The 24,538-nt window shown below is 36.2% G+C and overlaps 1 protein-coding gene across 2 annotated transcripts in view; it reads right to left on the bottom strand.

The window, feature by feature from the left end:
• Positions 1 to 19,111: 19,111 nt before the first annotated feature.
• LOC134531037 (nucleoporin Nup43) overlaps positions 19,112 to 24,538 on the bottom strand; it is a 66,394-nt gene continuing 60,967 nt past the window's right edge. The window contains exons 7-8 of one of the 2 annotated variants that reach the window (XM_063366529.1): positions 23,653 to 23,757; positions 19,112 to 19,362 (exon numbers count right to left, since the gene is read on the bottom strand). In XM_063366529.1, coding sequence (XP_063222599.1) covers positions 19,169 to 19,362; positions 23,653 to 23,757 — 299 coding nt within the window. In that variant the 3' untranslated portion in view covers positions 19,112 to 19,168. Of the gene's footprint in view, positions 19,363 to 20,604; positions 22,529 to 23,534; positions 23,758 to 24,538 lie in introns of those variants that run through there. The other variant, XR_010074922.1, reaches the window with a different exon arrangement.

Here is a 24,538-nt window from a genome sequence, read left to right as displayed (position 1 = left end):
AGCCACATCTCCCATTTACAGTAATGGTAAATAAAAAAAAATTCAGTGAAAATTTATTACAATGCTGTATAATGTACCGTAGAGAAAATGAATAGCACCGATGGTTTCCCGACTCGTGCACGCAACGTACAACTGACGTACCCGTACTTCGCTACGGCAGTCTACAGGAAAATCACTCTTGCGCCGCTCATTATACATGCCCCTCCTTGTGGGTACGCCACTGCGGCGCGATGCCCGTTGCCATGGAAACGCAGAAGGCATGAACAATGTAAAATCCTGTTCTCATGCAGACAAAGTACCCACTGTTGCCTGGTTTTAACCACCCATGGGATCTAATTTTCGGAAAATGTCATCCTGCGTAACATAAGGAACATTACTGTGAATTTCTAAGTCTGTAAAATATATATATATTTGAAAAAAAGTGCAATAAAAAAACAAATTAAACACAGAGAGAGGGAAAAAAACAATAGTTTAGGTTTGCGATTTAAAGTGATAAAAGTATTGAAATAATTGAACTCTTATGAGGGTACTGATTGCTTCGTTAATATCACACGGGTGTTTTTTACTTGTATGGGAAAATTAAGAATAAGTCATCTAGTGCGTGGCAACAATGTTAATAGGAAATAGGAAATAAACTTCTATGCGCCTGCGGCATTGTCAACACACACTTCGTACGTGTACTGCTTGTTGTATCCAACCCCCTCCAACGCATTTGATTCTAAATGGGACTTTTAGTAAGGATACCTAATGTTATTGATAATATATTATAGCCTATAGCCTTCCTCGATTAATGTACTATCCAACACTGAAAGAATTTTTCAAATCGGACCAGTGGTTCCTGAGATTAGCGCGTTCAAACAAACAAACAAGCAAACACTCTTCAGCTTTATAATATTAGTATGGATTTGAAACGTTTGTACGCAATTTCTAGGACTACTATTCCCAATATATAAATATTTTTAGTTATATGGACCAGTATTTACTATCCCTCACTAAAATATGATTTAAAAGCACATATAGCCTTTTATTTTATTTGTAATTCTATGAAAATTTCATTGGTTGGTGCGCGCGCACCATAACGCGCATTAAGAAGTAAAACTTCAAAAGTTTTAGAAAATTTTAATTTATCTACTATTAATACTATAATAATGACTCTTTATGTTCAAAAATACTGCTTGAATTTGTCACTATAGCCATGGTCCATATGACATGTTTGAGTTTCACTGGAAAGCTACATGTTAAATTTTTGTGGCCACAAAAGTTCAGTTTGCGTACGTGGTCCCTCATTCGTCGAAGTGACGAAGCACGAAGTTATAATCGCAGGTACGAGAAGTTGAGAACTGAACTGACATGCGGTTGCTCGCGTCAATTATTTGAACTGGCAGCCATTCTCATAAGCTGCTCCAAAACTGTAAATCTTCACAGTAGCTATGGTGGTTGAAGGGATTTCTCAAACAAACCTTCGATAGCTTGCATTCGCCCGAAAGTAGACCATCGACCCCACTCATTGGGCTATTTCTCGTAACACAACCAATCTTAATCTCAGAACATGTAGTGCAAACTAAAAATTGTTCCAAACTTATTTTTAACTCCAGGTAACGACATGTGCCAAGAACCAAATTTTAAATATTTTCTATAATTTTGCAGCAACATTTTCTAGTTAAAATTAAACGTTCACTCTAACGTGTATGAAATTTTGCCCATTCTTGGTTTACGTTATTTTTACTGTGCGACACTGGAAACGCAAATTTTGCAAGAGTTCCGTAAAAGTCTGTATCGAGAAGAAGCTTGTCCTAAAAGTACTAATTCCGACTCGTATATCAGAGCGCGCGAAACCCCACAATGTTTCCGGGACCAGTTGAATCATATCCAAGCGTAGAGTGGTGTTTGCGGATGCTCATTTTGACGATAGATAAGAAATTCACTTTTATTTCCACAAAATATCACGTTATTTAAATACATTGTTTGAAACTTAGTTCGAAACCAAGTTTACCACATGTAAAAATTTTATATTTAAGAAATCTGACAGCTGACATAAATGAAAGCAGCGCGGGGATAAGTCTGTAATCTACACTCTTAAACATACATGTTAAAACTACATTCAACATATTAGATGCGTATGACTCAAAACTTTCAAAATTGCTTTAATGGCGGCAATAAATTAAGTGGTAACAGATTCGTAATGAAATACAATGGTGTAAGAAACGGGACTTACCTGGGAAAACAAGTTTGCCACAATCGTACATTTCCAAACCAGAAGAAACGCATGTAATCCTACAAAGATCGCATTGTTGAAAGAGTGCGTAAAACACTACCAATGTGGCGGGGGAAAAACTACGCTTAAAAATTACCAATGCTTTCTATAGTTAAATAAGATGCATCTAGTAGACATTTTAAGATATAATGGCCAGTTCACTTGGGCGTTTATTTACTCTTCATTACTTTTTCTCGTTCTTTTGCTTTATTTCTCTTTCTTTCTCGTTCTTTCTCGCTTTTTTCTCTCTTTCCTTTTTCTCTTTTTCTTCTCTTTTTCTTTTTTTTCTCTTCTCTTTTTCTTTTTTCTCTTGCCTTTTTTTCTCTTTTTTTCTCTTTTGCTCTTTTTTTCTCTTTTGCTATTTTTTTCTCTTTTGCTATTTTTTTCTCTTTTGCTATTTTTTTCTCTTTTGCTCTTCTTTTCTCTTTTGCTCTTCTTTTCTCTTTTGCTCTTCTTTTCTCTTTTGCTCTTCTTTTCTCTTTTGCTCTTCTTTTCTCTTTTGCTCTTCTTTTCTCTTTTGCTCTTCTTTTCTCTTTTGCTCTTCTTTTCTCTTTTGCTCTTCTTTTCTCTTTTGCTCTTCTTTTCTCTTTTGCTCTTCTTTTCTCTTTTGCTCTTCTTTTCTCTTTTGCTCTTCTTTTCTCTTTTGCTCTTCTTTTCTCTTTTGCTCTTCTTTTCTCTTTTGCTCTTCTTTTCTCTTTTGCTCTTTTTCTCTTTTCCTCTTTCTCTCTGATCGAAGTCGGAAGTCGACGAATGTTTCGACCCCACCACGGTTTAACGGGCCTAAAGGGTGAGGTGGGATAAGGGATGGTGTGTAGGGATGTAAGAGGGAGCCGGGTTTGTACCTGTCAACTGCCTGACAGGTTTCACGGGAGTTAAGGTGTTTTCAATTAATAGAACGAATGATGGGCTCCGATTTAATTCCCTTAACCTCTGCTCAATCAATTCTGTATGTCTGGTCACCATCTCTTGCTGGCTGAGCACACACCTGGGAGTCTCGCAGCAGCGCTGCTGTAACGTCAGCGTTGTAGAGGGCAATGTACAAGAGGACGCGCTTGGCGGCGGAGATCTAGTGCGTTTAGAGTTCCGCCTACCTAGTCACACAGACGGTGCGTAGAGCTTCAGTAAAAACAACGCGATTTCAAAACTACTCAAGTTATCCGAGTGGGGTATGTTTACGAAAAGCATTTAAGAGTTCGCTGAGGCCCGAAAAGCACTTTTAATTTTGGGATCATGTTTTTAAACGGTATTTCTAGAAGAGTTAAAATGGCTAAAACGCATGTTTTCAGAGTAATTTTTAGGCGTAAAAAACCAGTACAGATTATTAAAAGCACTTAAGGGACTTGCATTACACCTTTATCTTCATATATCGGCCATATAATGTTACGGTCACCGCTAAAATTTCAGTTATCCTGTGACGACGAGAAGACTACGAGTCAATTCAGAGCCTTGCGCTTAGAGGCGATACCGCGCTAGAAATACCATCGAGCGACGCGCTTATCATCCCGCCTCACCAACACACACACCCCCCTGACGAGGCGGGCCCCTTAAGGACGAGGGCTATTCGTAAAGTAGCTTCCGTTTGGTCATTAGAAAATTCTGGGTAAATTGTATTTTTCAATACAGCCACCAGGAATTTTTTTTAATGAATTTCCATTGCGTTGATTGGCAATATGGTAAATGATTTAAAATAATTTAACAAAATTTATTTCGCTTTATATTTTGACGTGAATTCTATGAACGTCTTATTTGACGGTCGGGCAGCCACGCCATAAAATTGACACTAAAAAAAAAATTGCGTCACCAAACCACGACAAACTCGGCCCATCGGTGACAACCACTGGCTCAAATGACTCCATATCAACATTAGAATCATCGAGGACATATCCACGTCCATTACCAAACAATTTTCTACATTCCCCGTCGCTTCTCGCGAGGTAGACGGCTGAGGCTCGCTCGAGCGCACATTTTGCGCCTCGTTCAGGAGCTCGTTTTACCCCACTGGCTCTTTTCTCTAGGCTACGTTTTGCTTCATTCGATACTTATTACACGTCTCTGCATTTTTAATTGATTCTACTCGGGCGATTTTGCTGCTTCGCCACTCAGTGCTCACTTACGTGCAACTTAAAGTTTAAATCACGCAAATCGGTCAAATACTTTAGGAGTTACAGCTCTCACTGACATGAGTTCGACGCTCCCCACCAACACTCATTACCTCATCACTAACCGGGCGAGTCATACCAAACGACCACGATCAAAGTCTGCTACCTATGTAAAGTGCACGTGTATGATAATACCAGAATAAAGAACTTCTGAAATTGAATTGAATTGACTTCTGTGACGTCAGCTTTCGGATTCAGCGATCGTGGGTTCTACTCCCGGCCACGCCGGAAAAAAAAATGTTTTTTTTTTTTTTCGGTAAATTCTAAGATTATATCTATACATCAAACTGTAAATGATTCGGAGAGACTTTACCATTTCTTTGTGACGTTGCAACTCCAAATAGTTATCTCAGATGGTAATAGGTAGTGTCGGTAACTCATTTCCCTATGATAATTATACATAACTATAGTTTAAACTAAAACAACATACTTTTAAAGAATATCAAACTAATAAGTTAAAAATAAATATAGTTTAAAAAACTAAAGAAACATGCCTTTAAAGATTATCAAACTAAAAAGTAAAAAATAATTTTAAAATTTAATTTATGACAATAGTATATAAGCAATACTAGTATAAATGAGAAAAAAGCATGGGGCGCTTAATATACAAAAAATATGGCACGAAGCAACAGTGCTAGGACCGTATTTTTGCTAAGCCGAAACCTCATTGCAAATTCACTGTCATTCATTTGAAAGTGATTTGGCCTTACTCGAAATATTCGTGGTCTATTTAAATAATCAACAATTTCTTCATTATCATCTTCAAACAAAATGTTCAATTCATTCGCCATCATCACTGCGGCACTTCAATCAATTATCTGTTTTGCACACTATGTGGTTTCAAACAGCTTCAAAAATATACATAACCTCAAAACTATCAGCAGTAGCCAACTAATCAGAACCTCTTCTTGTGTTTAACTTAACCATTGGTTACCATCAGCTAATCGACCGATTACTGTTAACCCTATATTGAGAAACGGGTAATTCTGCTAACCAGCACTTAAATTTTAATCAGAAGATAACCGGACGATAACCAGACTTTGTGAAACCGGCCCTAAGATATATATTTACTTCAACTCTGTAGCTTTCATAGTTTGAGTTTTAAGCATTGTCGAATACTCAGCCAAAGTGACACCCAACCCGATATTATTGACATTCATATGCCTGTCGGAAAATCATATCAAAAAATAAACTCGTGAGTAAAACTTTTTTATTGGCAGTTTTAGTTTTCTACATATTTGCTTTACATTTTCACATAATCGCCACTTAGTGCCCGGCACTTTTCGCAACGTTGCACCAGTTTCTTTTAACCCTCTGCATACAAGTTCGTCGCCTGGAAATTAAACCAGTTGACAATATTAATTTTGTAAATTTTGCTATAATTGTTGACCCATATTTCGTTAAATTAACCAGAATGACTCTTTACTACCCAAAAACCGGTACCCATCATTTTTCAACTCTAGTACCGAGAGCGCTTGAACGTTTTCCTGAGATATTTGCTAAGCGCATGTACGCTACACGCATTGCGTATTCTAAATCCACGATGCCTGTGGCCAAGGCGTTGGTTCCATTCCCAGGCGGCGAACTTCTACGCGGAGGGGTTAAAGAAACTGGTGCAAAGTTACGAAAAGTGTTTGGCACTGAATGACGATTATGTTAAAACGTGAAGTAGATACGTAGCAAACCAAAGCTATCAATAAAAAGTATTTTCGCGTGTTTATTTTTTTTAATTACCAAACGGAATTTATTTCACAAATAGCATTCGTAACTGAGCTGCTGACGAGACAACTGCACAACACTGGCAACCTTTACACACGTTCCAAACTAATACCCCCTATTTAAATTAATTAATCTTACATTTTAAAAGAAAACACAATCAAATTAGCCTATAAAGGTAAGTCGTATTATCCAACCATATGAGTCACCATTGCTAGATTCAGAGCGCGGTGCCCTAGGTAACGGCGCGGTGACGACCAGAAGATTCTTCAGTGTTTCCCCATTGTCTTCAACAGGTTGGTGAAGGGGGAAACCCACACCCGCTGTTAGCCCAGGAGAAAGAAATTTTCCGCGAGTGAAAAATGTCGCATATGACTGGGAATCTAACCCGAGACCCACCAGCCAGAATTCCTTACTTCTACTAGAACAAAGGGCAGGAATGTATAAGCATACTATGAAACTTCAGTTAACGAAAATATTTGTCTTATTACATAATCTATCGACCAAGTAGCGAGTGTGATTGGTCCGAAATACCCATTTGTAAAAAAGAAGATAGAATGTGCACTGACAAGTGTACTGTGGTGTGTGGCAGGCTGGCAGCGAAGCCGCGGTGGAGACTGCAGTCCACGAAGCGGAGCAGCAGCAGCAGCAGCAGCAGCAGCAGCAGCAGCAGCAGCAGCAGCAGCAGCAGCAGCAGCAGCAGCAGCAGCAGCAGCAGCAGCAGCAGCAGCAGCAGCAGCAGCAGCAGCAGCAGCAGCAGCAGCAGCAGCAGCAGCAGCAGCAGCAGCAGCAGCAGCAGCAGCAGCAGCAGCAGCTGCTGCTGCAGGAGGCGGTCCAGCAGACGGAGGCTACGCTTCCGAGGGGCGGGACCTCTGACTCGGCCAAGGGCGAGGAAGCCCCGCTGTGCCCCGCCCCCGACAGGAAGAGGGCAGGCAGGTGCCCCTGCCTGTAGCCGGCACGCAACCCGCGCGACTGTCGCGTTGTGAGGGCTGCCTATACCTCGCCAAATATTGTGATACCTCTAACTGCTCAATATGTCTAGTCAAATATATTTAGGTATTTTCTTTTTTTTGTGTTAAATTAAATTTAGGTATTTTCTTTTTTTTGTGTGTTAAATTAAATTTAGGTATTTTCCTCTTTTTATGTGTTAAATTTAGGCTTTGTAATACTGTTTCATAATGTGTAAAATATAGTGTTTTTGTAATAAAAAAATCTAGGGTTTGAAAACATGTGAAATACTAAAATGTAAAATACTTAATTTTTTAACCAATACATAAATGTTTGCTGTCTAAAATAAAAATCATGCTATGTTGTGACTTGTTCACTGTAAAATTTATATCAGGAATCAATAAAATGAAGTGCAAAATAATTTGAAAAAGTTTTAAGTTATTTGGAACTGTGATTAAAACATTTCCTGAACATCTAGCTTATCTAATCTTGCTAATGTTGTTCATCCAACAGCTGATTTAATAAATTCTTTCATTTTATGTTTAATCAAACTTATTTGCTTCTTGAATATTTTAAATATAGCTAATTGCTTATAAAGTGCGTGTATGAAATGACAAAATGTTTGTAATTTCAGTCAATTATTTTCTGATAATTTTCATTTATGTTCATAGAAACTTAAAATTTCACATTCCTCGTAACGAAATGTGTGTATATAGACATCACGATACTTGACTAGTGATGGCAAATGCACTCCCATTAACATGTTAATTTAAAAAGTTTTATTTTTGACCGAAGTAACAACCGCAGTTGTATTGATACTTTTGCTGTAAGGCATTTACAGAATACTGCGTGTTATGTATCACACTAAAAATTGTTTAAAAATTTTGTGTAGAAGCATATTTATCATCAAGCATAAAATATGTCTTTGTTAACAGTAGCTTTATATAAAGCTTTGTTCAATAAATGACATTATTCTTTGAAAATATATGTAGAATATGAAGACTACACAAATCATGCAGCCTACAGTGAAAAATATACTAAATTATCTCTGAACAACTATGTTTATTTAAAAGAACTAGTTCGATAAATCAAAATACTGGTTATAATTACTCAAAACCATCAGACAAAAATGATGTCCATAATTATACTCTGAACTAGACTTTCTCATTAAAACATACCCAAATACACCAAATACACCAGATTCTTTAAATACCAAATTTAACTTTTTTTTTTTGTTCAATAATACATACATAGCAATTATTATACCCAAGTATGTTTGTTGATATACCACACCAATTAAAAATCAAAAGTTTAATTGACTCTTGTGTTTCAGAGATATTATGTAATATTGTTCTGCTATTAAATATAAATATTTGTATTAATACTTAAAAGTTTTACCAGGCTAGTGTTTCAAGTTGTAAAATAACTATCCCAAGACCTCCAGGCTACTGAAAAGTTTAAAGACAAAGTTTAGAATTTATGTTACAAAATACATGTCCCGGCAGTCTTACCAAATATAGTTGTAAATCAGAATGTCAATGGAACAAAATGTTCCAGTTCTTCAATTCAATAGTTGAATATAAAATAACATGTATATAATAAGAGTTAAAAAAAAAGTATCACTTAACAAAATAATAGCAAGATCGTAAGTCATACATGCACTTGAAAGTACTTACTTTAATTTAAAAATTGAGAAAGTAATTAGTTTAATCCAAAATCAGTTAATTAGTGTTATCCCTAATTCTAACACCAAATGTTATTATTGGGAAAACAGATGTGAAAAGGATTTCCCAATTAATAATCGTTTTTATTTATTATCTAATAACAACGTAAGTAGGCCTGTACCAATATCGGTTTTTTAAATTAAATATGAAAACTAATAGCAAATCTCACTATAATATTTTTTCACATGTAATAACTTTTAAAAATTATAAAAATAATACTAAGTTAATTAACCAACCTTTCTCTTAAGTCAAGTAAAAAAATTATATATTTTTTTTAAATATTTAAATTATATAATAAGTGTTACCATGCTTTTATTAGCTTCACATGTATGTATGAATGGACTATGTAATAAAATCTTTCTATTCAAATTTTACCTACTTTTTGCAGGCAGAATGTGTTGAAATTTTGCATACATATAAAGATCCTGGACAATACAATATTGTGATAAGACCATAGTGTTAAGGAGATATGGGAGGGTGGTCAGAGGATAAGAAAAAACACTAACTTTGAGCTATGGCTAATAACCAGGCTTTTTGTGTATTCATGAGGTCGGGACCTAGTGGGAATTTGCCCTAGGGTCGACTGTTATCCTGGAGGAGAGGGTTAAAAATCCAAATTTTCTAAAGTTTTACAACTCCATGCATTTTTGATAGTGTTTCCGATCCAAAAGGTCGGGTTATGGTGGAAAATGTTTCCGGGTAAGAGGGGAAACATAATGCCACTAAGTTTTGAAAATTTAAAAAATATATTTTTGATTCAGTGTTTCAGAGGTCAGGTTATGATGGAAATGTTCCAGGAGTTTGTTAATGGCAATATAAGTTCTATATCTGAAATTATCTGGCACACTTCCAGCATGATGAATAAACCAATAGCCATCCAGTTTCCAGTGAAATACAGTTATGGTACTGCTGAAAGGTGAAAGTTCCCATTAATACCAAGTTGGACATCTATTGTACATAAAATGCAAGTGTGCAGTTTATTTGGGATCATGTCTCTATGCTGCCTGTAGTGTAGCGAGTAAAGGTTGGCGACAGTGAAAAGATGAACATGGCGGACTGGGATGCCGATGTGGGTCAGCAACAGTAATGTGAATGTTGATGATATTAGTAGTGATGTATTTAGTAGTAATACAGTGAAGAAATAAATAAACGTTACATGGCGCAGTCGGTAAAATGTGAATTGGTAACGGCAACATGACTGTGGATCACTAGTTGACAATCTCGGCGCGGCGTGTCACTGTGTAAAGATGGCGAGTTCGTTTAACGTACCAGCAAAATTGAATTTAGAAGGGAACATCAGTGAAAACTGGAAGAAATTTAGACAGGCCTTCGAAATATATTTGGAAGCCTCCGATTTGAAGACGAAAAGCGAACAGAGGAAGATAGCAATTTTTCTAAATATAGTTGGTGACGAAGCACTAGACGTGTACAATACTTTCACCTTCACCGATGAAGAAAAAGAAAGAACCTTGGAAATAGTGCTGGCGAGGTTTCAAACGTACTGCAACCCAAAAAAAAACTTACTCCACGCACGTTTTTTATTCTACTCACGGACACAGAAAGACGGGGTGAGATTTGAGAACTTCCTCACGGACCTCAAGATGCTATCACGGGACTGCGAGTTCAAACATCCCGACGAGCTACTGAGAGACAGAATTGTTTTCGGAACAAATGATAAAATTACTCAAGAAAAAATCATAAAATCTGGAAGTGTTGAATTGGAGGAAACAATACAACAGTTCCGAACAGCTGAAATAACCTCTACTCAGGCGAAGGAAGTGATGCAGCCAACACGGGACTCGACTTATGCAAGTGTGGATGAAACGAAGTTTCACAAAACTGTGGCCCCACCTTTCTCAAAACAGCCTAGTAGGCCTACACAAAGTACACCTGGTGAGGTACTGTGTAAGTGGTGTGGCTACCATCATATTAAAGATCCAGTGAACTGTCCGGCGAGAGGAAAAACATGCTCTTTATGTGGCCGCAGGAATCATTTTGCAAAGGTGTGCAAGTCACGTGGAGAACTCCACATAGGAAAATCTCAGAACTCAAAATTAAATGAGGTTAAAGAAGTGTACACTGGTAGGCATAACAACATACAAGCTAATCAACAATGGGAGGATTATTACTGTAGCTTGGTTTTTGCACTCAAAGAAACCGACCATATTGCAACAATTTGCTGGAAAGAAACAGGGTGTTTGGAAAATGTAATTGATGTAACTTTCAAGCTGGACTCTGGTGCGTGTGTGAACATACTGCCCCTGGAAACATTTTCTCTTTTGAAACAACGTGCCCCTAAAACTGTGATACTTAAGAAAGAAACTAGATCATTGGCTGCATATAATAACTCAGAAATCAAGGTAGTGGGATGCACTGATATCAACTTGACTATAAATGGGGTTTGCTTGCGAGAAACATTCATAGTAGTTGATGAAAACTCTGTACCTATACTAGGTCTTCAAACGTGTGAGAAGATGGGACTGCTACATCGAAATGTAATCAGTGAAGTTGGAGACCAGTCAAAGGACAACATAGTCACCCAGTATGCAGACGTCTTCTCAGGTATTGGTAAATTTAAAAATGACTATTCACTTAAGTTGAAAGACAGCTATGTTCCCTCATCCAGTCCACCAACAAGGGTACCTTTGGTCATAAAAGACAGACTTAAAACAGAACTATGTAGATAGGCTGTGTGAACTAGACATCATTGGAAAATGTACATCACCCACAGAATGGGTCAACAGACTAGTGGTCGTAGAAAAGCCAAATGGCACCCTTAGACTTTGTCTCGATCCACAAGACTTGAATGATGCCCTGATTAAAGAGTATTTTGAAATACCTACAGTTAGAGATGTGACAGCCAAATTAAAGGATGCTAGGTATTTTAGTGTTCTTGACCTCAAAGATTCCTTTTGGCATATACAGTTGGACCAGCAAAGCTCAACATATTGTGCATTTTCAACCCCATTTGGTTGTTATTTTTTCAAGAGATTGCCATTCGGCATAAATATCTCGGCAGAAGTGTTTCAAAAATATAACACACAAACTTTTGGAGACATTGACGGTGTAATAATATATGTGGATGACCTACTTATCTATGCCCCAGATGAACAAACACATGACAGAATACTGACACAGGTATTAGACAGGTCACGAAAATGTAATGTCAAGTTTAATGTACAGAAATTTCAGCACAAGGTACAAACTGTCAAATATGTAGGTCATACATTTAGTGGTGGCTGTGTTAGTCCTGACAAAGATAAGGTTAAAGCACTAGTAAACTATGATATTCCAAAAAATAGGCAAGATCTTCAACGTTTTCTTGGTCTAGTCAATTACCTGAGAGATTTCATCCCAAACCTTACAGAAATCACGTCTCCATTGCGAAGTCTGCTTAGAAAAGACACTGAGTTTGAGTGGAACAAACTTGTTCATGGTAAAAGTATTGAGACATTAAAAACTGTTCTTGCATCAGAACCTGTATTACAAACTTTTGATAAGAGCAAACCCATAGTAATTCAAACAGACAGTAGTAAAGTGGGCATCGGGTGTGTTTTGTTGCAGGAACACAAGCCGGTATGTTATGCATCGAAGACACTCTCCCAGACAGAAGTTAACTATGGACAGATTGACAAAGAGTTTCTAGCAGTCCTCTTTGCATGTCGACACTTTCACCAGTACATCTATGGTCATGATATAACCATCCAAACAGATCACCAACCATTGATCTCCCTAATGAAGAAAGAAATTTGCCGGATTCCATCAAAGCGCCTTCAAAGTATTAAACTTAAACTTAGCATATACAGGATCAATCTTGTGTATGTACCAGGATCAAAAATGCTCATAGCAGATGCCCTAAGTAGAGCATGTTCAAAAGCTCCAGAGCGTGATGTAGATGTCTCTCTGAATGAAGTTGTACACTCCATCAATATGTCAGATGAAAAGAAACTTTTGTTCCAACAACACAGTAAAAATGATGTTTTACTCACACAGTTAAGTACCTTGTTCCAGGAGGGCTGGCCAACGTCGAAAACAAAAGTTCCTGACATTGCAAAATTTTACTTCAAGTTCCGACACGACATCGTTGTTGAAGATGGTTTAGTGTTCCTAGGTGAGCGCATCATAGTTCCCACTGCACTGCAACAAACAGTGCTTAGGGATCTCCACCAATCTCATTTTGGCATGTCCAAGACTAAAGCTAGGGCAAAGACTTTGTTTTACTGGGCAAGAATGGACACAGACATTGAGGAGTTTGTAGCAAGGTGTAGGCTATGTGAGAAATACAGCGCAAAAAATACTAACGAGCCAATGATCACACAAGACCCTCAAAAGTATCCATTCCTGAAGGTGGCATGTGACATTCTTGAATTTAAAACACATTCATACCTTGTACTCTGCGACTACTACTCAAAATGGATAGAACTGGTTCCCCTAACATCCAAAGATTCACCTACTATAGTACAAACTCTGAAAGTCATTTTCTCAACACATGGAATACCTAATACCTTGATTGCTGACAACATGCCATTCAGCTCTCGACATATGAGCCAGTTCAGCTCTGACTACGGCTTCAAAATCCAAACATCAAATCCATACTACCCTCGGAGCAATGGCCTAGCTGAACGAGCAGTAGGAATTTGTAAACAAATGCTAAAAAAAAGTACAGAAGAAAACCAGGACATATACATGATGCTCCTAGAATATCGCAATACACCAGTGTTGGGTTCACAGTTCAGCCCCGCACAACTTCTGTACAGTAGGCGAACAAGAACAACACTACCGATCCATAACAACTTGTTAAAACCTCACATTGTAACAAACTTCCACAACACACAGTTAAAGTATGACTACAGAAATAAGAAACATTATGACAAAAACACCAAGTCCAGATATCTTGAGTTCAAAAAAGGGGAGCACATAGTATACCATGACCAGGGTACTTGGAAACCAGCCACAGTAATACAGGTGTGTAAAGCTCCAAGGTCTATCCTCATTGAAGATGAATTTGGGAGAGTCAAAAGAAGAAACACATTTCACCTCAGAAAATCCAAAGTCCAACAGGAACGCTCAAAATCACACCAGTCTGATCAACACACACACCATGTACAACCTTACTGGACGGGAGAAAGAGTAACAGTGGAACACGCAACTTCTGGGGGAACAGAAAGAAAGGGTCAGGAAGGGGGTTTTAGAGGTTTTGCACCTGATGAAGTTATCCCAGTTGAAAGACAAAGAGAAGAACCAGTGCACTCACGACCACATCGAACTGTCAGAACCCCCAATTACCTTAGTAGTTACGTGTTAAAGTAAAGTTAACATAATAAATGAAACAGTACTGAAATTATAAAGAATAGGAAGATGTAGTGTAGCGAGTAAAGGTTGGCGACAGTGAAAAGATGAACATGGCGGACTGGGATGCCAATGTGGGTCAGCAACAGTAATGTGAATGTTGATGATATTAGTAGTGATGTATTTAGTAGTAATACAGTGAAGAAATAAATAAACGTTACACTGCCAGAATGGCTTATGCAGCTCTAGTTGCTTAGTGTCCCTGAATGGTTGCCCTATAAAAGAACTTGATTGCTCTAACATAACAATAAAAGTTCCATGTAATGTTGATGCATTAGCTGAAATGAGATTATGTGAACATGACTAATTTTAAGTTAGTTGTAACAAATATTTTAATCTTCATATTTTGTATTGTTAATTTGTTTCAATTACTCATTTTTAATATTTTTATTTTATTTTGAGACTAAAAAGAATAAACATAAAGTTTTAAAAAATCTTTAAAAAAAATTCATCTGAATAAACTGATTATTTTAAACACCTTTGGTTCAAGGTTTTTGCCCAAAATTCAAATAATGCCCACAACTCTATAAAAGTGTGGGGTGGTATCTTTCATTTTCGTAATGACAATATCCTAAAATTAGAGACATGGTATCGAGCACTTCCTGGATGAAGATCCGGGAGGGTAGGTGCGCCCGGGCCCCTCTGGAATTTAGGAGCCCCTCACTAAGGGGGTCCTGCCTGCACTTATTCAAGTGTGACTGTAAAACGTGTTTGATGTCAAAACTATGTCTTATGGAAAATATTTTATTTTGAAATTTTCTTATTGCATGCTTGTAGGCCTAATATAGGCAGTGTACAGCACAAGGGTACCACATCCAGATGTGTGTCGGTTAATCCATTGTTCTCACTTCCCCCCCACCCTGTAAATTTATGTGGGCCCCACTTGCGAATTCTACAGATTTGCGCCCCTGAAGCACCATTTTAAGTTAAAATTTATTAAGTATTTTCAAAATGACTATAAACTAATATTTTCTGATTAACTATACCCTAAAATTTTCTTATTGGTTATATCATAAAATAAGTCATGGAAAATCTGTTCCAAATCATAGTTATTACTGATAGAATATTTAAGACTAGCTGCCCGACCCGGCTTCGCACGGCTATACTAATGGAAAAAAATTAAGCCACATCTCCCATTTAAAGTAATGGTAAATTAAAAAAATTCAGTGAAAATTTATTACAATGCTGTATAATGTACCGGAGAGAAAATGAATAGCACCGATGGTTTCCCGACTCGTGCACGCAGCGTACAACTGATGTACCCGTACTTCGCTACGGCAGTCTACAGGCAGATCACTCTTGCGCCGCTCATTATACATGCCCCTCCTTGTGGGTACGCCACTGCCGCGCGATGCCCGTTGCCATGGAGACGCAGAAGGCATGAACAATGCAAAATCCTGTTCTCATGCAGACAAAGTACCCACTGTTGCCTGGTTTTAACCACACATGGGATCTAATTTTTGGAAAATGTCATCCTGCGTAACATAAGGAACATTACTGTGAAATTTCAAGTCTGTAAAATATATATACTTGAAAAAAAAAGGGCAATAAAAAAACTAATTAAACACAGAGAGAGGAAAAAAAACAATAGTTTAGGTTTGCGATTTAAAGTGATTAAAAGTATTTAAATACTAATTGAACTCTTATGAGGGTACTGATTGCTTCGTTGTTAATATCACACGGGTGTTTTTTACTTGTATGGGAAAATTAAGAATGATAAGGCATCTAGTGCGTGGCAACAATGTTAATAGGCAATAGGAAATAAACTTCTAGCGCCTGCGGCATTGTCAACACACACTTTGTACGTGTACTGCATGTTGTATCTAACCCCCTCCAATGCATTTGATTCTAAATTGGACTTTTAGTAAGGATCCCTAATGTTATTGATAATATAATATAGCCTATAGCTTTCCTCGATAAATGTACTATCCAACACTGAAAGAATTTTTCAAATCGGACCAGTGGTTCCTGAGATTAGCGCGTTCAAACAAACAAACAAACAAACAAACAAACAAACAAACAAACAAACAAACTCTTCAGCTTTATAATATTAGTACAGATAAATGATATTAAGCAACCCACATTTTTAGTTATACTTTTTTTTTTTTAATTTTTAGTTTATTGAATGTTAAAAGTGAAGTGTTTTATTTTTTTTAACTATAAGTTTTAATTATGCAATTAACCTAACTTAACATAACCAACCAACCAACCAACCTTTCATTAGTTCCTATTCACCTTATTTTCTACAACCTGCTACCCTGCATATTGATCCAGAAAATTTTTGCAAACCGCAAAATACAGTGAAATCAATTGCAATTTATTTTACGAAAAATGTTAATTTTTTTTAATACTGTATTTCAAAATTAGTGATTGAATGATTTCATATTTAAATATTTAAATCCTAGTTATTCACAAGTTTTCATTAACTGCGACCAGGTAAATTGTATTTTAGTTCAGTAATATTATAAAAACAATTTTTGCTAATTTCATCATGAATCTTAACCCATTTAAAAATTTATATATATATATATATATATATATATATATATATATATATATATATATATATATATATTTCATTTTTTTGAGTAGCAATATCTGTTCCATCTTAGATATATACAGCAAGTAAGCTGCTACTGTATCAAGGTGTTAGATCAATTGGTACTATCGATTTATATGCCGTTGAAACTATAACAATTACTTCTTTTGATGCCCACCTCACTGGAGTGTCCATGGTGTTGTAGTCCATAGTTGTTTATTTTTTCCCCCCACTTATGGTGTGAGTGAAGAAATGAATACAATGAATATTTTACTTTCAAAGGAAGAAATACAAATGTACAGTGTTTTGAATTTCGATTTTTCCGTTACTGTTTGGCAAGACAGTAGTGAAAAAAAAAACTTTGAATACTTGTTGCATGTTTAAAAGTCTCTTATTGTTCGTTTTTGATTATGAAGTTCCATTATAACATTTTTTTTAAAAAAAAAGGGGGGGGGGGGGGTTGTATTTATATTGCAGAAATAACTTATACCAACATTCACTCTTGAGGTTAAGAAAACTCACGAGGTATGCTATGTTGAATATTCATTAGGAAATAAATATTTGTTCTTTCGAATTGTTAGTACTCGAGGTATAATTGCCTAAAATTAGTTTATTATTCATATTCAAAAATTATAATATTTGCACAGTCCTACTATTAAGTTATAAAAAATTGTCTAACCATATATTTATCGCTCTTTCATAAGGTCCACAATTTACTATCTCCACTGAAGCTCACTCGACAGTGGCTCTCTCTACTGCTCGCCTCTGTCCTAACACTGCCTTGCACAACTCACTCTCCCGTTCACACACACCAGTCCTTGATGCTACAGTCCCTAATGCACCAATCTTCGCACACAAAGCCTGTCACTCATCGCCCACCTCGCTCACCAAGGGGTTACTCGCCCTCTTCACTGCACTATCACGGAGGCTGGCATCACTGTTTTACACCCTTTAGCCCCCTTCTGGAATAGACTCGCACCCCTTCGAAGTGTTGCATCATCAGAGTCGATTTGACACCCAAAACTCCCAGAACAATGGTTTTCTAGTTACGCCTCTTCATGCAGGTGGGGCCTTGGGAACATGCCTAACTCTCAAGAGCTGCAGAGAATTTTCCAGTCTCAATGAGAAAGCATTGTGGAAGGGGGAGCGGGTAGCCAGGCGTTGTTGCTAATTCAATTAGGCGTGCCATGCTAATGGAATGCCCCCTCCCCCCAGACTAATGGACCAACTGACAGACTAGCAGGCCCACTGGCATGTCTCGTGGCCATACATGTATAACATTCTTGTATAACATTATTTTACATATTCAAAGAAAGATAGCAAATAATATTTCTGTGCTAAAATATTCATATGTCAAAATAGAAGAATTTCATTGATTACGGTGCTCATGTAGATTATCAACTCATTTCCCAGCTCGACTCACATTCTGGTCCTTTGGTTTGCAAAATTTGTGGGTTTAAAATTAGTTACACAGTAGTATTTTATGTGTTATGTGACCGCTCAGGAAATTTTTTGTACAGCATAAAAAAAACTACAACATATTATTTTGGTGCAAACTGCTATAGTTCAGCACTACAGCTATGTCAAAATTTTATGTTGTTCAAAGTACAAATAAAAATAACTAATGCACACACATTCATAAGAATTTTTTTTTCAAAACAAGCAATTTTAAATGATCAAGAGTCCAAACAATTTAGTTTTTTGTCTGCAATGAGTACTAACATTGCGAAATAAAACTTTCTGGGGACAAAAAAGATGGCAGTTAGTACTGGTATAAAGAATGCATTTGTTTTACAGAAAATCTTAATAAAAATTAATAATTTTCCTTAATGATTATGCATTTCCTAGAATCTTAAAAATATGGTTACAAGTTCTGATTCCAAAAGTTTGGTGCAAAGCTTGTTCTATGTACTCAAAAAATTACTTTTGGTTATTATCTTAATATTAGGGATGCAAGGCTTATTTACGTAAATATGATGACCTGTCTCAACTTTGATGGTTTCATTACTACTTTTTGTGATGCCAACAGCAATACATGTTCGGCAGTGGAAGAAGATATTGCTCGTGTGCCTCTCTGCTGTGATTTAGGCTAATGAATTAGTACTAGGATCTCCATGCAGTTTTGTCCGCTTTGCTAGCTTGTAGCATTAAGCATTATAATGACAAATGAAGCTAGGTAATGTCTCTTAAAATATAATACAAAGAATTATCATTTAAAACATTTTCATTTTCATAAAAATACCTTATTTTGGTCTTAAAACCTTTTTTACACATTTATCCTGTCACAAGTTTGAAATTTCCTGGTTTCATCAGAAATATTGCAAAACAGGTTTCCACTGTATTTTAAGTTTCAACATTACATTGCATTTTCATCATAAATACATTAAAAATTTAAAAGTAACTATACTTGACAAGCTTCAAATTGCACTTTGTAAACCATTTATTTATAAAAAAATACCTAATACATAGACAGCCAGCACTACGTGATGACATCTTTGCACACGTATATGGCCTCGTTATCAGAGGAGAACACAATCTTGCTGCCACTCAGGTCAAAGCTGTTGACGGGCTGATGGAGCCGTGGCATGACTGAGTATATCTCGAGGCGATGCTTCACAGAGTCCCCGCCAAGCCACGGGTTCTCATCCCCAGTCAAACCGGACCGGAGTGGTGCTGCAGTCACACAGACACAGTTTCTTCTCGATAAATAAGTCTTCATACACATAAGTGCTTTAGCTCATTGTAAAACGACCCCAAACAAAACCACCTTGTGACAATGCAAATTTAATATATTGACTGAATAAGACTTTAATGTCTCGTCATAATCAAAATCATTAGATGAATGAGAGGTGACACAATGTTGATTAAATGGAATATTGACTGAATGAATGGTTGGCAAAAATTTGAATACCCTGAGGAAAATCACCCGCTTGTGACTTAAATTCATATATTTCCCACTTAGAAAAAATCCAGGTTTCACCCTACTGGGAATAAAAACCCAATCACCTTGCTGAAAGGCAAGTAATATGAACACTCAGTAACTGTACTACCAATAATTATTATTAATAAAACCAAAATATTTTAATATTACAACAGTGAATTCAATAACCTAATGCACATAAACAAATACTGTAAAAGAAACTATTTTCATGGCCCTTTGGACCATAAATGTATTTATGTTGTGCAGTAAATAAAGGCAAATAAAAAAGTTCTCAACTTTTACAGGTGTTACAGTGAATTAAAACAATATTAAGGCAGCTAATCCGTAAATTAATCGCTGCATTTTCGACATAACTGGCTGCCAACACACTGGTGCTGGAGCCTGTGGGAAAAAAAGATATTTTTTGCTCTCCCTTCAATCCTGGAGGAGGATCTAAGTAAGTGATATGCTGCCCATGTATCACTGTGACGTTGCACTTTGTGATGTGGCATGAACTCAACGCGTTTTTCCTTTTGTTTTTTTTTTGTTTTTGTTGGCAAACTGGACATCATGTAGGCTCAATTTTGTGAAAATAAATTCTTTATGTTCTGGGTAAAAGATCTTGTTATTAAGGTTGTCTAAATAGATACTTATTATATCATAATGTACATTTGTTGTTAAGTTTATTATTAACCTAAAGTGAAATGCCTCAAGATTTAAATATTTTATATATATATATATTTTTTTTTGAAACAGAAATTTAAATAATATAAACTTTTTAAATTACTTTATCTGTATTACTTATCATTTTGGAACTGAACCTGTTTTTGTATAATTTTGTCTAACAAGTTTGAAATCTTGTGTCAATACTTATATATGACCCTCCTACTTCAAGGAAGGTCACGTTTCTCTCGCCCTTCATCTTTTGTGGTCAGCCATCATGTGAACTTTGTAGTAGTTTTTGTTGTTGTTTAATCCACTTGATTATGTGGTTACAATTTCTTTTAGCGGTCCTTGTGTGGCGTGAGACATCCGGGCCCATGCTTGATTAAGTCTATTAAGTACCGGGACGGGATTGAGTCTTTCTCCTCCACTTACGGTCTCAGGATGCTGCCTGCAATTTCAGGAAAGTCACTACTATAATTTTCTTTCAGTTTGAAGCATGTTTGCGCATGAACTTTCCTTGTTGGACTTCTACATATCTATCATCGCATAAAAATTCTAACCTATCCAATGAAAGGACCTTTTTTATATTATCAACCTAAAGAATAAATTTTTACTTATAAACATTTGTATGAAATGATGTAATTCTTTTGTTCACTTCTAATTAATTGTAATTGCCACTATGGTACAACAAGTTATGTTTTAACCTTTTTTGTCTTGGGGTGCCCCCAAGCTTATCTATGTGTGTTGTATGCAAATGTTGCTAACTTAAAATACTCAATTACAATATCAAAATTAGTGCCTTTCATTATTTAATAGATCATTGTTTTTTTTTGCTTTAGTACATCGGTTGTAAGAGCTAAGTGATGAACCAGTCCGCACATGATTTCTCCTCCAATTATCTCCCTACACTCACAGAACACTATGCCATTGAGCCCAAGGTCTCAGACGCTTCTCTGTTATATCCTTTACGAGGCTAACCTAGCCAAGATAGGTTGATGAGGTTGGTTAGTTAGGTTAGGTTAGGTTAGCAACATCAAAAATACTTATTTGTGGGTTCTAGGACAAACAGTAGCCTACTCAAAAATACCATTTTCTGTATTTTTAATTTTTTGGATTAGCTCTAACCGTATAAGAAAAATACTAAAACTAGAATAATAATTATTTATTCCACAGATCACTAAAGTCTAATAATATTTGCTATTTTCTCATCCACATCAAAATACTACTCAAAACAACTAAAAACTAGCAATAATTGCGATACTTACTTTGGGGAAAATTTGGTATTGTAGAAAGATAGTAAAATTTAAAAATTTGCTATCTAAACAATATCAATCTACCACACACACATTAACACTCTTTTGTAGCAAATTACTTCATCATGGCTTCAAAAATCCCCGCGAAACCGTTATTATGAATGTTACTATGAAAATCTTGTCTAAAAGTAATCAACATGAAACATTTTTAGTTTGAAAGCATAATAAAACAAACAAAAAAATAAAATTTCAAGAGTGGTCGTAACGTGACAGAATTGTGCTTTGCTTTGTCTTTTTTACCGCTGGAGATTGCATTACAATTGGAGAACAGTTACTACCACACATATAATAAATTGTATCGCTATGTACTACCTACAAATTATCAAAACAATACAATTTTCATTGTGACATAACCTACCACGTGGGCATTTGAACAATTGTTTGCATTTATCGCATTGTGCGGAACAATCGCCAACATCTGTGAAAAAATTCCATATTGCACTACGTTTTTTTCTTCTTTTTGACGGTATTTCTTTAGATTATGATGATCACTCTGCGCCTTTATTACATTATATTTATATTATATTTTCGTTAGACGAAATTAATAAATTCGGTAGGCGACACAATGCTGCAATAGGTTAAGTAACTCTTTAGATTAATCGATTATGAAGTCACACTCGTGCGAGAGGTTAATCTTCCAAACAGAAAATAAATCGCACGTGCGACTTAAAGACTTGAATGATACAAAGCTTTGTTTAATGCGAATAGTTAATTTTGTTTCGAAGTATTATTGAATATTAAAAAAACTTCAAATTTGATTGTACTATCGAAGCTTCGCACATGCCTAATATATATAGAAAATTAATGAGATTTATAGTGTGATGTAGAGAGATATAGAGGAAGATGCTCTGTATAAATGTACCTACTTCAAACAGATTACAAAAAAAATTGAACGAGGCATAGCAATGCATGCCAGGCATTAGCCAGTTTATTATAAAACCTGTAGCGGTCAGGTCCGCTACCACTAACTTCGCGCGTCTGCGCGGGCGTCGGCGCACCTTTCCCCTCCTCCTTCCCCCTCCTAGTGTGTGTTTGATTTCTCCTCGCCTCCCCTCCTGGGGTCGGCGCATGCGCGCTGTGCCGCGCCGATTTAATAAAAGCTGCTGTAAGGGTGTAATTCGGTCTTGTTAGCTTGATTTACTCGTCTCGTCTGGTCTAGTCCAGTAGCTTGAGTAGCTACATTGTCTGTTTCGAAATGTAGTCCGTTAGTCTTTATATTGTAATGACGTGCGAGAGCGACCTCGGGGGAAAGAATGTTAGTGTTATTCTTGTTTGCGAGTGAGGCGGTGGCCCTTGCCCTAATGTAATGTAAAATAATAGGCTGTCTTGTTTAAATTCCCTTTCGGCCGCCACCTAGAAAATTATGTTTGGATTAACTGAATTTACTTAATGACTTAATGAACTTAACTTGTTGTAATTGTTCTCCCCTGAGGCGTCGATGTACCTAAAACGTACGTAAAGTAATTTAAGTAATTTTGTAACAGCATGTAACTTCCTTGCGAGCATTATCTTGTTGTTCGCGTATTTTTGCCTTTGAAGTCTCATTTGATGTAACTTTTCTGTATTTCGTACGTGTCGTATGTGTGGACATACCGTCCCTTTTGATGGTCCGATTAGGGACCACGCACTGTTAAGCAGGTGTTACTTGCATTTTTCTTGGCCTTGAGAGATGGCTCATCCACCTAAATAAGCGTCGTGTATTTTCCTAGTCAATTATTAATGTCACTATTAAAAATGTTTAACTATTAATGTCATTAATGAAGTGAAACTTGTAAACTAAATTGCAAACATAGTCTGTCTTGCTCAGTATTATTTTTGCAATATTAAATGCAAACGTTAATCGTAATGTTTTTCCCGTAATTTAACCTGCTCCCAAACACCTTTCCGCAGTCCCAGCCATGTTATGGCCCTCCCTCCTCGCCTTTAAGCCCTTTAAGTTTTCAAACCTATTTCATACAAAACTGTATTCCATAACAAGTAATGATTGAAATGACCTTGAAAATCTTTTCCTACTTGCCACATCCTAATTCTTGTAGCAAGATAAACCCGTCTGAAACCCCTCACCTGGCCGGCCCGTCAGGTTGGACATGTCCCAGTTCCATATCTCACCAGACGTCGACGATGTAAACATGTGAACTGGTCTTTCTGGGTGAAACTGGAGCTCTGTAACTAAACACACAAACATCCTTTCCAGGTAAGTACAACAGCTTGCATTTGTTCTACTATCACAACTACACTTAACAATATAGTTACCAAGATCATCTAAAATTAATTTCTTTCTAGATTTGTCTACACATTTTTTTTTTACCAAAAACTAACTATAGAATGTTATATTTAAATAGCTAACAACCCATGAATATTGAGACTTTTAAGAATAGCATGTAATAAAATTCCTGACATTCTTAACTAAAGTGATATACTATAGAATAAAATGCAAAGTCAATAAAATATTGCATTAAATTTAAAACCATTCAAGGGTTGAATTTTTAAAGTGGTAACATAATTAAGATTGTTTATTCTTAACGTAGATTATGTGAACTTTGTTAAGTGTCATTTTTGTGTACTCATATTCATATTTGTATATACATTTAACATTGATAAAAATCACGTGTCACCTTTTCCTCTATTAGAAAAAGAACTTTTAAAAATTGTAAAAAAAGTATTTTTCATTTAAATTAGCCACAGAAAAATCAAATTGTACTTTTTTTTCCACCAATCAAGAATAAAATTTGTAAATTTTGTGAAATGCACCATTATCGTATTTACCTGCATATGTGTTGCTGATTTTTTGTTTAGTAAAATGTACTGCAACCAATATGCAAATTTTCCCTTTTGGATTAAAAATAATTAAAATTGCATTGTTGTAGTTTACTATGTGCTTAAATAACTAGGTACCCTGTGTTCTTGGTTTTTAATAAATATGTCACTAATAACAATAAACTGTTTACTT

The sequence above is a fragment of the Bacillus rossius genome, chromosome 3 (assembly GCF_032445375.1).
Source record: "Bacillus rossius redtenbacheri isolate Brsri chromosome 3, Brsri_v3, whole genome shotgun sequence".
Classification (NCBI taxonomy): domain Eukaryota; kingdom Metazoa; phylum Arthropoda; class Insecta; order Phasmatodea; family Bacillidae; genus Bacillus; species Bacillus rossius.
The sequence above is the reverse complement of the archived record's forward strand: the minus strand, read 5'-3'. Positions and strand labels throughout refer to the sequence as shown.